General features: G+C 40.3%; 1 protein-coding gene across 9 annotated transcripts in view; it reads right to left on the bottom strand.

Moving 5' to 3' along the window:
• Positions 1 to 17,546, bottom strand: part of APBB2 (amyloid beta precursor protein binding family B member 2) — a 163,693-nt gene that overhangs the window by 76,465 nt on the left and 69,682 nt on the right. For 5 of the 9 annotated variants that reach the window (XM_063157379.1, XM_063157373.1, XM_063157377.1 and 2 more), the window contains exons 4-5: positions 16,406 to 16,474; positions 11,618 to 12,418 (exon numbers count right to left, since the gene is read on the bottom strand). In XM_063157379.1, coding sequence (XP_063013449.1) covers positions 11,618 to 12,418; positions 16,406 to 16,424 — 820 coding nt within the window. In that variant the 5' untranslated portion in view covers positions 16,425 to 16,474. The remainder of the gene's footprint in view (positions 1 to 11,617; positions 12,419 to 16,405; positions 16,475 to 17,546) is intronic. The other 4 variants (XM_063157372.1, XM_063157370.1, XM_063157376.1 and 1 more) reach the window with 1 other exon arrangement.

Raw genomic sequence — 17,546 nt, 5'->3', positions numbered from 1 at the left:
TCACAAGTAGAAAGGAGAGATGACAGCAACAAACTGTAAGCAAGATGCTGGCCAGAAATTCCGTTTATGCACCAATAACAAATTCTCACTGAATCCTGCCACCTGAAAATAGAATCAGCTCAGATAAAACTGTGGCCAGGCAAACACACAATCCTGATACAGCATCTGTAAAACAATAAACCAAAAGTCAAAATAACCCAATCTGGTGGCCTTTACACTGACCTTTTTGCAGTAATGTTACCAGAAGGAAAAAACAGTTTTCTCTCTCTTTTAAACTTTGATCACCACCTTACCCCTCAGCAAGTCATAAAAACACATCCCACCAAAAGAGCTTTAGTGTTTTAGCAAATGAGGTAGTTGATTTGCTCATTACTGCAGAATTCAAGCTGCAAGGTTCCTTTCAAAAAGTTTACTTTTAAAACACTGAAGAAATGAAATACTACTCTTGTGAACTTACACTTGTTTTCAGCATTTTTGACAGAAATTTTTATGACTTTGTGTCTTGTGATACCTGGAACTTTTAAACTCCCTAACTCTTGGAATCAATGGGAAAATTGCAGCTTGTCCACTTAAAAAACAAACCCAAATCAACAAATGTTCAAAAAAACCCTCATTACATCCCACAGAATCACCCAAGTTTCCAAAAAAGGTAAAAGCTGAAAAAACACAATTAAAATAAAGGCATAACCCTAAAAATATAAACAATGACCTGAAATTTATTCTTGCTTTTGAATACACATTGTTTTTAAACCCCCATTTGGGGACAAGGTGTATTAGTTCCAAGAAGAATTTGTTTTCAATTGGTTTACTGGCATAGATTGAAGAAGTTATTCATCTTTACTTTAGTCTTTATAAATGCATCACATTTATAAGTATTCCTGCGCAATGAATATGAGGATGCAAAATTAAATGTATTACTAATAAAGGAGCAACATGTGAAAACTCCCTCCCCTCCCTTCTACTTCCAACACTGGATCTGTCCATTTGCCCTGGCTGCAGATGGGGTGCTTTGCAGAGGAAAACAAAAGAGGTCTCTATGCAAATACTAGATTTATTCCTCCACCCACAATAAAGCTTCAGCTGTACACTTGAATACTTAAAATACAACCAGTAATTATTATTACAATATTTTTAAGTGTGGTCTGCAGGGAGTGCAACTTTTAAATCAGTACATTTTGCCTGTGTTTTTGTTTAAATACTGTCCGACAGTTTTGCACTGATGCCAACAAAATTTGGAAATAGTGAACCTCAAACATTGGTTGAACACATAGATTAAACCTCCACTTCTGGCAGAGAGAAAATCCACCCTTCTGCATCATTCCTGGAAAACCAACTAAGCAGAGTCACTACTCAGTTGGTTTTATCTTGGAACAGCTGAAGCTTGTCCCAGGTTAACAACAGGCTCCCCTCAAGCCAGAGAGACCTGTCCACAAAAAAGGTGAATTCCTCTGGGAAATGTTGAGAACACTGGACCATGCCCCACTATTTTCTGGACCAGCTTTTTGATACTTAAAGTGGATGTGACCAGAAGCCACTGGGAGGAACAGAGAATGGGGAAACTTCCACTGTCACCCTGTTCCTGAGGCAGCTTCTTTAAGCTGCATTTTCCCTGTGAAGTAATTGTAGGATTAAAAAAATCTTAGGTAATAGGAGCTTGGTATATTCAAAGTACCAGAATCTGGAGTACAGGTCTAAAAGAGAAAATTCACCTGTGACATGAAATCAAGAGAACTACAGAAAACAAATTTTCTGTTCACGATCATCCATTAATTTTGATGTTGCATAAAAGTCTTATTTCCTGTACTAAACCTGAACAGGCAATATAATTTTACAAAGCCTAACACACCCATTTTAGCAGGAAAAACCCAATCATGTAAGAAAAATGAAATAAACTTCCTCTTCCATGCCAGTGGAATTTTAGCCCTGAAATCCCTGTTATTCTGACGTCATCTTCCTACTTTTCAGATATCTTTGTTACAAAAAGCATTGGTTATGTTTCAGCACAATTAACCAAAGGAAATTAAGCAGTCAGTAGACTACAAAGTTTCTTAGTTGATCCACTGACAGCTTCCATGGGCAAAAAAAGGGAAATGTATTGTTTTGCTTTAGTTAAGTACTAAAGAAAAACAAGGTAATTTTACACCAAATGTTATCTTGAAATTCTGCTAGAAATGGAGTGTGGCAAACAATGCTAGCTTACCCACAAAAAAAAAGTGATCTAAATTACAAATAATTTTACAAAAGCCAAACCAAACTATTTCTTATTATTAGTTTGTTTCTGTAAGGAGCAAATACAATTGTGCTGTTTAATTACAGTTCCCCTGTAATGAAGAGAAAAAGTTGTGTAAAGGTTTTGTGTGAGTCAGCTTTCTAATAAGACATCCTTTTTCTACCTCAACAAATTGATTTATTTAGAACTGTCAAGAAGGACAAAAAAAAAAAAATCCAAGATATTACTCAACATTCTTTGACAGCTCCCAGTTCAATACTGGCTATAAACTGTCTCATCTTTCTAACTCCCAAACCCACATTCAGTATTGCAAAAGTTCCTTTACCTTGAACTTCAGGGAATGACTAGGGGTACCACTATTACACTGTTTAGAGATTTTTTTCCTTCCCTTTGACTACAAGGAAAATACAGGGGAAGAATTTGTCACGTGTAAAGGAGAAATCAGAAGTCTGGTTTTTAATGTATTTTTAATTTATGTAAAGATCTTCAAGCTCTATGGATCACGAGTATAAAACATCACTTGTCAATTCAATATTGAAATAATGAGCATTCAGGAAGATACTGCTGCAACCTAAACTGTCAGATACCAGCTGATCTTCCACTGAGCAGAATTTTTAATAACAGATAAAATAATAGTATTCAGCATCCAGGCCTAAGTGACATTGTTCACCAGTGCTATGAAAAAGTAAAATAGAATTGTTACTTACAGTTACTAGATGTTCCCGTATAGTTCAACATGTACTGATCTGTTACCAGCATCCTTTAAGTTTGCTATATACATCTCCCAACAGCTTCATATTCTCCTTCTGTGTAGCATCTCCAACTCAAATACAAGAAAACACACTGCTGTGTTTAAACAGACACTCACTCAATTAGCCGAACGAGGAATGGTGCTTTGGATGGGAGGGAAGAGAAGCCACCCCCATTCAACTGCCACTAAATGTAACAGAGAAAACACCACATGTTGACCATATAAATGACTGCATTTTCTAATAAGCCAAGAAAAAATAAGAGAGAGGGCTATACATGGATTTCAGCAGTGTGTGCATATACTCCATCCTCCACTGAATTCAATCCGGCTTGCAAGACATTGATGTATTTTCTGACTGACTCTGCTTAGGAGACAAGCTTTTGAAACAGTACTTTCAGCCACAAGCTTTTTGATGACAATCAAATCAGGATTTAATCAGTTCAACTTTGAACCAGAACAGCCCCTCATCCTGCAGATCAGCCCCTGGAAATATATTTATGTTGATTTTTTTCGCTCCAGCTGCCAGTATAAACACGAAAAGTTTAAAAAAATGTAAAGCAAAGATCCTCTCTTCAAATACAAAATTCTTCTTAAGGCTGTAATCCTCTGACTTCCTGAAGGTGCACTGCAGGAATGGTAGAAATTGATTTAGTGAAAGGCTTCTATTAGTGAGAGCACTGTTCTCATTGCAAAGTCCCTCCCCTTGCTATAATCAATAATTTAAGCAAAGCCAAGAATCATGTCAGACAAAACGACCAGGATAACTTGACTGTCTCTTTCTTACAGAGTACAAGTAAAATTAAATTAAGGTCTGAATGGGAATGTACCCTAATTTAAAAATTAATTTGGCCAATTTGAGTTGTGTCTTTGGCTTTCATGCTGAATAGGGGAGGAGGGATGGAGTCCTTTGTTCCTTACTAAAAACTTCTCAGGTTCGGAGAAGTGCCCAAAATCCACTTCCAAGAAGTAAAAGCCATAACCTTTGATTTAGAGTATTTTTTTGGTTATGTGCAAGCAAAAAATGTGCTCTACAAAGAAAAGCTTTGACTTGTGGATCATGACAGTGCTACTCCTCTCTCAGTGCCCTGCAATGTCTGAGTTAATAACTGATGCAGGGTTTAAAATTTAAACTGAGCTCTGCAGAATCTCAATTCAAAAGCAATTAAAAACATGAAAAATGCATTTAGTTACACTGTGTTATTGTTCAGGATGAAGTAGTTTTATTAAGGAACAGTTTCATTGAAGAATTTTGAGAATGATTTTCAAGCTAAAGCCTTGAAGTAGTCTTAGTACATAATGAATAACTCCCATGTATCAAATTATATACATATAAAATAATCAATATAATAAATAGCAGTTAAAAAACAATCCCTATAATACATCACCATACAAAAACGGATTAAAATGCCTCATAGATACTATAAGCAGGAAGCACAAATATATGTTTTATATTTGGAGTTGTCCTCTCCCTCTCTCCCCAGTGTTTTCTCATCACCAAAGATCACGGACAAACCTACATTGCAAGCTGAAGGGCACTCACTGCTGGGGTTTACCAAACCAGATCCAGACACTGCAAGGAGCCCAGTTAATGTCATTATCTTGAGTTCTGCGGCATCCAGATATTGGACATTTAGGGCCTAATCCTGAATACCCAGGGGCTCTCAGAATGAAGCAATCGAGTCTTAACAGCAAATTCCTGTGCTTTCATGGGCTTGCTTAAAAAGGCTTCATGTCCCTTCAGGCAGGGATCAGACATCCACTCTGGAGCGAGGACTGAGTTCAGAGCAAGGTCTCTGCAGCATGCCAGGTCACATCACACAACACCTCTTCTGGCCCATGGAGATGCTCAGTACTGCTCTCATCTACCCACCTTCTCCTGATGCAAAAGCAACAAACCCAAGGCTGCCTGCAGCACTATCTATCCCATGTCTTGGTGGCACATGCTATAGGTTTCTGTTTATCCAGAAACTTCTATATGTGCAATACCATAACTTTGAACAGCACCATGGTGACTCAAGAGACCCACAATCCTACTTCAGCCAATCCCACCTTGCTAATTAAAGCTGAATTCAACTTCAGTCAGCTAACTCTTGACTTATGTGAGAATTCAGCACACAAGGAACCAGAGCACTGAGAGACTGGGATATAAAGGAGCCACTAATTTGGGGAGATTTTAAGAAATACCTTCAGATGCAAATGCATCAGGTCAGGAACTTGAGGAGGATTTAAGTCTGTGTTCCTGTACAGACATCTCCTTCCACAGGGGCTTGAACTAGGATCTGACTTTCTCTTGGAAGTACTTCAGTATTAAATAACTCAGAGCTCCCCATTTTTTGTGTTAAGTTTTCAAAACTTCTGTGAAATAACACCCCAGCACAGACAAAATCCCCAATACTCATTTTTGCTGTCAAATTGAGTGCATGTGATTTACTGTCATGGCCTTTGTGCTAGTCTTGCTTGCCTAACCTATGGTCTACGAACACCCCTGCTTGCTTCCAGCTCTCCTGCAGCTGGCGCCAAGTCCTTCTTTATCTCCACAGCTGCATATTATTCACTCTCCTTTTGCTTCCCTCTCCAATGCATCCCTCCTCCAGGTCATGTTCCCATCTTCCATCCTCTCCTCCCCACTTCACAACCCACGTGTGCCCCATCAGCTTTCTCCTCTGAGAGCAGTAGGGAGAGCAGCTCAGCACTGCTGGGCTGACACTGGGACCACAGCAGGTGCTCACAGGAACAACCACAGGGGCCAGGCTTTGCATTTCCCCTCTGCAGAGTGCAAAGAGGCAGGAATATCTTCACAACAGGGAACCCCCAAGGTGTGCTGGCCATCCCTGGCTTGTACACCTGGTGAATCACTGCTACCCCAGCAACTGCAAGGTCCTCAGAGAGCTCAAGGGCCACTGCAAAGACTGGAGACTCATTCTGCTGAGTGGCAGCCCCACTCCTCTACCACACCTCCTGCAGCTGATGTACAGGAGCCTGGAATATAACAAACAAGCACCCAAACAGGCTGCAAAGAGCTTCAGAGCACACAGACCCCACCTAGAAGAATATAACCTTGTTCTCAGCTTGCCTTAACAAACAGAGGCCTGCACATAAAGCCTCCTCCCAAAGGTAATACTGTTTCTTCCTTCCCTTCCCCAGAGATATCTGTACCCATTTCACAGCATCAATCAGGTGGATTGAAGTTGGCCTGACTTGTATGCAGCATTCAGAAGTGCTGAGGCAGAGGTTTACTGGATCGATTTTGGCCATAATTTTTTATTACTTGAACAGCTTTATGAACTGGAAAGTTTTTTTTTAAAGGAGAGGTGGTTAGTTTGGTATCAGCTTATTGTGGCTTTTCTTCTGTGCCACCTCCTGCATTATCATCCCTCTGAAATCAGGATCCTGACTTTTCCCCATTACCTTCTGTTTTTTCTTCGGTGATTTGTTTTTCCCTTCCTCTTTGCTTGGTCCTTGTGTCTGACAATCCTAGGCATAGAAGAGTTTTTCCAGCAAGATACATTTAACCTCAGAGAGGACATGCAGCATCCAGAACCACACACTTCTACCCCTAAACTAGAGAAGCTTGGAAAGTTTCCAAAAATAGTTTGTCAAGTTAAGTACCTGACATGATGAAGTTATTTACCACTTCTGAAACTTGAATCTGCCTTACAGATGCTCAGAAGAGTTTTCCACTTGGCTACAGCACACAAAAAGCATGTCCTAATATCTCTTAACATCACACACTCATGCCAAGTGCATTGTGGAGTTAAGGGAAATGTGCAGTGCTCTGGGCATCTTGTGAACCACTCAGGCAGTAGCATGAGGCTGGCATTTACTTCTCTCAGTTGTCTTGGCACCACCTCTACTCCCCATTGCCACCTTTTGCTTTCCCATGCAGGTATTCCACAATGTTCCAGGCACAGGCCCTGCAGGCATTTGTTTATCCCACAACTACACATTTTACTGAATAGAAAAATATTCATTTTTAACACTCTCAAAATCATAGTACTGCACTTATACAAAGCAGGACTATGATATTTTCTGGATTAGGAATTATGTGCTTTACTAGCATGGGAAGTGTCCTTGAAAAGACAAACACCAAACAAGAAATGAAATATCAAAGGCAAAACAACCCAGTTATGAGACTCCATCAAGTGGCCAGAAGTTCAGCTGGAGTAAGGTCAAAATCAATGAAGCTGTGCCAGTCAGGCCTGGGCTACATCTGACACTGCCTGTAGCCAAAGGACAGAGCTAGCCACAGCAATGCTTTAGTAATCAAAGCACAGCCACCACAAGGCAACTGTCTTCAAACTCAATCTCCCCCAGCCCCAGGGCACTCAGGGAGAGATGTCACACTAGGAGAGAGCTGTTTTTACAGAGAATATGACAAACCATCCCAGACCCTTTTGGAGCAATACAGCAGAAATCAAACAGAGAGCTATTTTTAAAACAAAAACACAGTAAATTAACAAATTCCATTTCTGCACTATAGGGCAGGTGTTTCAAAATCTATTCAGCTGGTTAATTCATCTGTGAGTGTTATCTAATGTTCATCCTGCTCAGCCTGTGATTGCTTCTCCAAATGCAAGTCCTAGCTCTTGCCTCTTCTCGGCTGCCTGTCTTGGACACCACCAGACATCTCAAGGGACACCAGGTGGGCAGCTGAACCAAGTTCACTCTAGGGAGGAAACTGAATGGCTCCAATGATCTGAAAAATCATTATCTTTTTGGCAAACAGTTAAGTATGAAACTGTAACTGTAACACAGTCTGGAGAACCTCTTCCGTATTCCCAAATTTTGGTAATTGCAAACAGGGTTTGGAAGAGGATATTAATCACTGCTATATAAAGCATTTATTTGCCCATTGCTGAATTTAAGCATGTTAATTCACTTTTACATACCCATTTTTGTTATCTATCTCAAATAAAAAAGCTGTTGATTATTCCTCTTAATTGTGGGATCTGGGGGCTGATTGCCACTCTTAATTGTGGAATTTCAAGTCAGAGCATTCAAACATCCAAGATAAGGATTTAGGTAGCTCCACTGAGAATCACAGAATAAAACCAACCTGACTGCCTAAACACAGCAAGCAGCCTCCCTGTGCAACTGATAGTGGCAATGTGTACTTGAGAGGATCATCTTTCAAGTTCAATTTATTATCAAGTTCAATTTATTTTATAGCCTTCTACCAGTAGACCCTGAAACTGTGAACAGTGTATAACCATGGCTGCCCTTGAAGTTTTATTTCTTATAACTAACCCTAGAATCTTCTTATAGGGATGGCTAAATAAGAGACAAACATGCAGTTAGTAACTTCACATGCAGAATGTGAGGAATACCTACACACACACACTGGGGATATAGAGCAACAGTCACCTTTCTTATTTCATAAGCAGTCAGCAAACAGTCAAGCCTGAGACTATAAACCATGCACTATTGTTGAGACATGGTTATCAGTAACATGCAGAATTAAGAAATATAACAGCCCAATATTAAAAAGTTGCCAGTCTTTAGGAGATGCACAGCAGGTGTGAAGCAGAGACTCTTATTCCCAAAAATCTGAAAATTGTATAGGTGGTTCTCTGTCTAGTTTTATAGGACTTGCATGAATCCACAATGTAACTGAATGTATTTTTAGTACATAAATCCTTTTCCCCACTCAGGAACACAGAAAACATGTTCTGAGCAAGTAACAGACCTATTGTCTGAATCAGATAGGTACTGCAAAGGAAGATTTGTGCTTTTTAGGGGACATCATTTAATTTTAATTTGGTCAAAGATGCCAGTTAAAATCAGAGGCAGAACTGGCCACTGCTATAAGTCTTTCTGACAAGCTCATGATTTCCTGTAATTTTTATTGTATTAGGACAGCCATTCTCCCCAGCCATGCTGCTCTTTCAGAGCACCAGCAGCACTCCTGATCCCCAAGGGCTGCTCTCCCAGTGGCCCTTTCTGCACGGGATGGAACTGGTTTATCAGGAACCAGCTGTTAGACTGCCCTCTGCTCAGAGACCAGCAGCAGACAGGCACTGGTATGTTGCAGTTGCACAGCAGCAGCAGCACTCCTGAAAAAGGACACTTGTGGTTTTAATACCCCTTTGATTTCAGCTAGGGAGAGATGAGGCACCAAAGGCTGAGAGACCAGGGAGCCAGAGGAGGCTGCTGCCCTGCACATCCTCACACAACCCCAAAGAGGGCCAGAGGGGCAGCTGGCATAGAGCAAGAAATATCTGTGGCTCTCGGACTTTCCTAATTATGGGGCAATTCCTGGCTCTAGAAAGAGGGGAGTTTATTTAAAGTAAAACAGAAAGCAAAAGCAAATTCCAATTTTCTTGTTGGTTTGGAGACAAAGAGAATTCTTTTTATTTCCTGAAGAATCTCCACTTCTAATTCATTAGAGATTATTACACAGAGCACTGCACTTTACTATGGCAGAATAACTTTCCATTGAAATTGTTTTTCAGGTGATACAAAGATTAAGAAATGTGCCTGCCTCCTAGGGAGCTTCTTAACAAAAAACAAACAACAAAAAAAAAAAGCAAGCCACAAAGAGAAAACATGACCCTCATTCTCTCCTAGGTTTGAGCTCTGGGGCATGTGCTTTGCTGCTGCTTGCACCACATACATTCAAACAATTAACACATACAAATTTTATCCAGGTGAAACGGACAAATACACAGAGAGGAAGAGAAAGAATAGGTAGATGTTGTTATAACACAAGATGTGTTTCCTTTAAAAGCCAGACTAAGGAAAGTTTCTTGAGAGAGAAGGAGGAAGCACTCCCCACGATGTGAACCCAGTTCTGGTCCATTTGCAGTATTAAAGCACCTGGAGCTGGTGTGTGGTTATTCATAAGCCTCTCCAAATGACAGAGGATTCAGCTGGATAGACACAGCATGTCCCAGAGGAGCTGCAGTGCCTGAGGCCAAGGGAGGCAGCTCTCCTTGTCTGGGGGACTGCCTGCAGTGCTGGGTGTCAATCAGCTCTGGTGGAGAGTCACTGCCTGTCTCTAGGAAGGCTGCCTGAAAACCCATTAGGGCTTGGCATGTGCTAAGATCTCAATGACATCCCACTGCTTTGCTGACTATAGGTTTTTTCTGCTTCTAAAATCCCCACAGACTCTTTTTCTTTTTTTTTTTAAGTACTAAATCTCAGAAAGAAGGTTAGATAGCTGAAAGCACTAATAAAATTATCTGAAAGTTGAGGTCTATGTAGATGCAGATACAGCTAATTTCCCTGGACAAGAACGAAGAGTTTCCTCCAGACACATTCCTTATACTGCACTGTGCTTGTAGTGTTCAGTGCCCATTATTAATGGATTCTATCATATCTGTTTATCAACATTGACATTTGTTTAAATACATCTGTTTTTTTCTATCTTTAAATTGAGTTGTATTTATTTTTTACCTCATCACTCAGAGAGAAGGTCAAGGCTCCTGAAAACACCTTTTCATTAGACCACACGTAGAAGTGTCCTGCCCTGAGGAGACTTTAGGAGGATTTTATCTAAACAATTATGCATTCTGAGTGCAATCAATTAAGAATAAAGTGTTCAGGGTTTTTGAATTACACAACTCCAAAAGAAAACACATGAAAACAAAACAACAAAAATACTTCATAAAACAACATTCAGATTTCTAGGATTTAAATAATGAAATATTGTTAAGAGTGGGAAAAGCAAGACAAAAAAATTCAGAAGCCCTAAAAGAAGCATATTGTTATTTCCAAGAGTGTCTTCTCAAGAAAGCCATATTTCTATCATATTTCTGCATAAACTGAAATGCTAAACACAATCTCTGCACTGAACATTATTAATTCCCCAGGTATCTGCTGGACTACATTCTTTTACGGATTAACTGCTCTCAATACTGCAGGATTTTTTCAATTCCCACAAGTCATATGACTAAAACTCTACTGCATATTTTTCCCCTAGATAAATGTCTTTCTTTCTTTCTTTGGGTCCTAACATTTACTATTGGAGCATAAATGCAAGGCTTGAGGAGCACTGAGCTGTGTAGACACCCCATGATGCCCTCCTCCTACCCCAGATGCAGTGGCAGTGAAGAGCCCTGTCCGTGCCCAAAAGCACAGCCCTCCAGGACAGACACCAGCAGGGCTCACTGCACAGCTCCTCAGCTGGGAGGGTTTCTCTTTGCCCATGCTGACACATAGGGAGGGAACATCATCAAATGACTGGGATGTAGTGGGCACACTTACAAAGCTGTGCATTACAAAAGTAAAAATCTTCACTGAACCTAGAAACCATTATTCAGAAAAGCTTTTTTGTTGTGTGTAGGTAGCTATCAGTAGTTCAGCATCTCCTGATAACCATGTTCTTCTCACAACATGCACCCACTGATTATTGAAGAGCAATTATTTATAAAGTAGCCAGAGGTGCAGTCAGCATATTTCTAGGACCCTGTATAGGCCATCTGCTGGTGCCTATACAAAGCTGCCACAATCAACCAGGAACCTTCCAAGCATTCCCTAGCAGACAAGCAGCTGTGTGCAAGGCCAGTGCTCGCATTTTGATACAATCCAGCTCCCCAGTGAAACTGCTAAACCACCTCTGTCCTTCCTGGCACCAGCTGAGGAAAGCTAAGCAATCCCTTTCTAAAACAAGGCTGTGAGGAGCCTTGGCTTCGTACCTGTTTCATCAGGTGAGCTCGGCGAGGCGCTGTCCTGGGACAGGGTAGTCCAGCTGGAGTCCTCATCACTTGGGGCCAGGTTTTGAATCCTGTGGAGGGCACAGTCTGTTTTGGCCCCAGTTTTTGGGTGATCCTTCTTTGTCTCAGGGCTTGATGACACCGTGGCAACCTGGCCATCCTCTGGGCTCGGCATCTTGTTCTGTTTCCTGGGCAGGACTTCCCCATTGACAATAACGGTAGAAGCCTGGCTGTTGCTTTGTGCAGACTTATCTTCCATGCCAACAAAACCCTGCTCTAGATCTCGAGCTGATGTCTCTAGATCTGCATAATAATTCAGGAAGCTCTTGGTCCTTCTTGGCTGCGAGGGTAATATTTCACAGCCAGAGGAATCCTGTGGGATCGGCTCATTGCCTTCAAACTTCTCAGAAGTTACATTTACGCCTGCAGTGGTACCAAGGTTTTTGTTGGGATCCTGCTGTCCCTGCTCGGCAGCTTTCCTGAGCTGGTTTTCTCCGTTCTTCACCAGCTTTATATTGGCAGAGCCGTTCCCCAGCAGGGGCTGGACTGCTGGGTCAGAAAGCCCCATGGCTGTCTGAATGTTAGTCAGAGCGTACTTTTTTCTGCACTTGGGAGGGGTGCTGTTCTTGCTCTCCGTGTGCCTGATCTCTGCATTGAGGAGCTCGTTGTGGGAGGAGCGCAGGTTCAGCGTGTTGGGCGGCGTGGCGGGGCCGTTGCGGTTCACGGCGTCCGTGGTGCTGCCGCTCGCCATGAACACCGCCAGGGCATCCACGCCGGAATCGACTGCAAAGCAAAGGGAGCACCCGTGAGACACATGCACCGCATACACTCTGTGCTAGGGCTTCTGGCAAGGGCATGTAGCACTTTAGGGAATGGTTTTACAGGAGGAAAATTACCACAACCTATGTGGGTAAGAGAAGAGACAAAAGCTTCACTTATTCAATAAGGAAGAACAGAGTCAGAAAAAAATACAGAGAGATTATCAGGACCGCGAAGACAAGAAAAAGCAGAAAGCTTGGCCCCATACAAGAAAATTTTAGGGCAGGGTTTTCATTTCTGAATCTGTTGCAGGCAGGCTGTGGGACAGCAGGGGTGCCCTTTGCAAATGCCTGGGACTCTCACTATCATACCATAAATCTTTCAGTATTTCACCTCTGTCTTGGATGGAGAGATAAATAAGTCCTCAAGTGCTCATCACCAGGAAACAGAAATTTGAACTATTTGTAAGACTGCAGACAGATGCTGCTTCTTGTTCATTTTTATGTAGTGCTGTTACTGCTAAACCTGACTGGTTGGTCAGCTGTTGACTCCTAACACTTGCATTTTCTCTATCTTTCTTTCTTTCCCCTCCCTCCCTTGCCACCTTCCTTTTTCAATTTTTTTAGGGAAGGGAAGGAGAGGGTCAGGGAAGACAAGTGGATGACCACAAAGGTGTATTTGATTTTCAGGGGCAGGGAAAAAAATCCCTTGACAAAATACCCTGCTGGAATTCAATCAACTTCAAACAAAAGGCTTGCTCCAGAGATGGTCTCCTATTTCTATAGCTCGCAAAGTGCAAGCTTAAGGATAAAACATACATCCTAACGTACACTGTTAAATTCTTTTGTCTGCTTTTAAACAAGTTTCTGATTTTTCTTAGCCATTTGCACAGCTCATATTTTGAAAAAATATTAAGTTTATTGAGGGAACAGATTTTTAGATTATTAAAAATAATCGAAATATAGCTCTTTTAAAAAACTCATTTAAAAAAACTTGCAATTTGTTCCTGTACTGTCTATTTATGGCTTCCACTAATCTGCACAATACTCCATGAACACCTCAATTTACTGTAACAGTCTCTGTTGTTTTATACCTGGCAACTAAATTAGAGGCCAATTAATAAATCACTTCCATCTGCCACAACATGAAACACCCTTTCTGTTGTTCCTAATTCTCAGTTATCATTGACTGCTTATATTGCACATAAAAAGGTATCAGGGGCTTATCCAGGAATGAAAAGCTGTAATTTGAGCTAGCCGATGACAGATCACTGCAACTGAGCTGTGCTGCATCTTTGTACATTTGATATATGACAGAACTGACTGCTGTACAAATTTACAAGAGATTAAATATGTGGGTTTTAAAAGAAAATACAATACATAAACAGAGTGAAAAGGAGCACTTCCCATTGATACCTAAATGCAGGCACAGTTGCCAGTGTTCCCTCCTCTTTGATGTGCTGTCAAAGCTGCTCACTTGCAAACATGACTCTGGTTCATTTGAAACCAAGCAGATCAAGTAATAATACCCTTTGTTCCCTGAATCACCCATCCAGGTGCTGAAGAACAATTTCTAAAATTGTTAAAAACAGAATTTAAACTAAACTTTACAACTGTTCATATTTGCCAATTCCTCAAGCCCTGGTCAGTCAGTCTAAACCAACTGCAAATTCTTTAGAACATGGCTCACCCCATGGACATGCTGTGCCATCATCTTAGGCAATGGCTAACAAACATCCTGGAAAAAAACTTAAGCCACAAGACACTTTAAAACTCAACTATTACAAAATTTAAAGGAACTTTATAAATTACTTCTCAAATAAACAGATCATATACACACACAGAGCTTCCTAGACCTTGTTCAAAACAAATCAGGTCTAATTGCATCTGATCAGATGTTACCAAAATGTTTTACGTGAAACAGCTTCTACATATCAAATGGCTGCTTTGTACTCTCTTTCTGAATCACTCAAAATCTGACAACATGAAAGTCACATAAAAAAGTAAAGCAATAGGGCAGGATAATTTCCCCCCTGTGTTGCCTGACCTTTAGAATTTGTGTAATTGCATGGTATCTAGGGATTTCACTACATTACATTTTACTTCATGCTTCAGCAAATTAAAACAAGCATCTATGTTTTTCACCCATAAAGACAATTACCACAATATAGAACAAGACAAATTTATTCTCCTCTGTTACAAACCAGCTACTTCATGCAATGTTTGCCACTATTTTTGTCACTGAACAAATTCCTTAAAAAATAATCTTCCTGGATAAAGCTTAAGTATTTGCCTGTCAGCTTATCTTTAGCTTGCCCCCTGCTGTTATTGTTTCATTGCTCAGAAATATTGTTAAGAATAAGACCTTAGCAACATTGCAACACAATATATTACATTTTACTAATCTGCTTGATAAAGGTTCTCCATTGATTTGATGAACATTGGCACACTGCTCAACGCCTGAGCCAAGGAGTCTTTGTGGCTCACACAGTGTTTGTGACTTGGCCGTCAAGTTGGGCTGGTGTGTGACCATGAGCAGAAAAATGTCAAAACGAACCTTTCACTAGACACCATCTCCCCTCCTGACCCCACCTCAGGTGATTCATTGATGAAACCATCATGACCAAATGATCAGTGAACAGGCAGACAGCAGCACAAGGGGTGCACAGAGTGAAGCCAGCTGCTCTCTCGGGGACCATGAGCCTGTTTGCTTGCTGTCACCCTGCACTCCCAGCCACGCCCTGGGATGCACACAGCCAGCTTCCCTCTGCTCTTGGAAGCAGACAGATGTGAGAAAAAGGGAGAAAAAAAAGAGAAAAGGCGGCAAAAAGAAGAAATACAGATGGGCAGATCTTCCATTTCAAGGGTAGAAGTTGCTATGAGACTGGGACTAACTACAGCAGCAGAAAAATTGGAATGCAAGGAAATGCCTAAGAGCACTGAAGAAAGATTGCATAGTAGAACAGTGCAAGGAAGAAGAGCAATAGCCCGTCCCTCCTCCTTTATACAGGACACAATGATGCTTGAAACACATCACTTTTCCCAGAGGAAGCACATGCCAGTTTTCTAATTAAAGACTTCAATAAAATGCAAGAATCCTAGATTCCTGCATCCAGAGCTGCCACAGACAGACTCCATCTTCCTCTCAGACAGCTCCTTGTGCTGCCTGGCTACCAGCAAGGACCATGCTACTGGCACAGGGCACCATATTTTCAATTTATCTACCTTCTGCTGAAAAGCAAACACAATGGACAACCAGACCAGGAATCACTGAGTTGATATATATGTCTCAGTATAAGTGGGAGAACACTGCTAAGTTTTAAGTGAGCAAAAGTAGGGTATTACACTAAAAAATATTCTACTCTGGTGAAAAGCTAACAACAACTAGAATATTATCATTACTGGGAATAATAACATGGTTAGATTGTTGGTTCTTCAGGACAGCACTTAACTTGGCAGAAGATCTGTCATAGCAATTCATTAAGGGTTTCAACTTGCTTACTTTTTAAAAGAACTCCCAGCCTCAATTGTAGACGTTTAACATTCTTACAGATCTAGATTAAAATACTTTAACCATTCTCACAGATATAGATTAAAATACTTTTACTACTATAATGTGTTTAACAAAGAGTAGTGCCAACTCTCTAAGGATCACAATAATACAAATAATGTTATTACTTGAATGGCTTTTATCGATGTTTTTCAATCTTGTCATGTAACTTTCAGAGCTAAAAGAGACAGACAGAAAATGTCATTGCAAACAAAGAATAGTGCATGACCAATTTGTCATTGCCATCTAATGACTTTATTGCATCCTATTGTCTATGGGAAGTTTTTAAAAAGCTCAATGGAGAGTTTCTTCAAAAAGGCACAGTTAAAAAAAAATGAAGTGCTTTCTCTTTTTCATGTGTAAGCACAAAATGAAAGTGAAATATGGACCTGGAAAGAAGAAGAAAAATAAGAGGAAGATTTCACATATTTGCATAGCAGAATCTTTTAAAGGGCATCTGACCTGGAAGTACTTCTGACATGGCTCGCGTGACGTCAGCAATGCATCAGGAAATAGATTATAATTTGAAATCTGAAAAGAGGGACCATTTAAGAATTAAAACCAAAGGAAAACACAAAAGAAAAATACCACATTTTAGAAGCTCCTGAGAGATGTTAAGCATTCTAAATAAAGCTCACAGCATAACAGTGAGGATTGTCTGAGTTTTTAATGATATTTGACAGTCAATAAAGTATGGGAGAGGCTAATCTGCAGCAACACGAACATGTAATTAAAAATAACTATTATATTTTTGTTAATATACAACTTTAATAGGGCACAAATTCAAAAATATTCTCCAGTTTTAGTCAACATATTGTAGCAAAAACCTAAATAATACAAGGTTTTCCCAATTACAGCTTACTCAGGGAACCACAGCAGTAAATTGGTAAAAAAAAACACAGCAGTAAGGCAGGTTCATAAGAAAATTTGCAGAATGAGATCTAGCATATGAAACTAAGAAGCACAGGGTTGATCTCACAGGGGGGAATCATAAAAAGAAAATCAGGCAGTAAATTCCAGTATGGGACCCTTTCCTGGCCATCTTCTCATAAATAAACCATTTTGCCCTAGAGTCTCTGGTTTGGATAAGAATGACAAACACAGTGAGAGACAAGGTACTTATGAAAATTTTTGCCACTGTATGTAGGAAACATAGAAAAAAAATAATACAAATCTTTCCAAAAAGCAGGTTTCTCTTCGGCAAGGATATCTCTTGAGTACAAAATATTTATGACAACTTCATGCCAGGGGCCTACTGCCATAGGTCTTACACACTTGGACTTGCGTTTAAGTCTAAGCAGCTGTAGAGAACACCTTCATTCTACAATGACTGCAGCCCAACACCAGCTAACTCCCTTCACTTCAAAGGGTGAATTCCAATGTTAAAACATTCATTCTCAAACTATGACCAGCTAAATGATAATAGTTAAACAGATGTCAGCCAAAAGCATCCTAATAAACTCCAGATTTACATTATTAGCTAAAATCAGAATTAAGACTAGAAGCTTTCTTAGTATCAAATATCATCTGATTCTTCTTATATAGATATCTACACAAATTCCAGTCAACATCTAACACTTTCAGAATGGAAAAGGAAAGGAAA

The sequence above is a fragment of the Melospiza melodia genome, chromosome 5, assembly GCF_035770615.1.
Source record: "Melospiza melodia melodia isolate bMelMel2 chromosome 5, bMelMel2.pri, whole genome shotgun sequence".
In the NCBI taxonomy this organism is placed as follows: domain Eukaryota; kingdom Metazoa; phylum Chordata; class Aves; order Passeriformes; family Passerellidae; genus Melospiza; species Melospiza melodia.
Note: the sequence above shows the minus strand (reverse complement) of the source record. Positions and strands in the feature narration are given on the sequence as shown.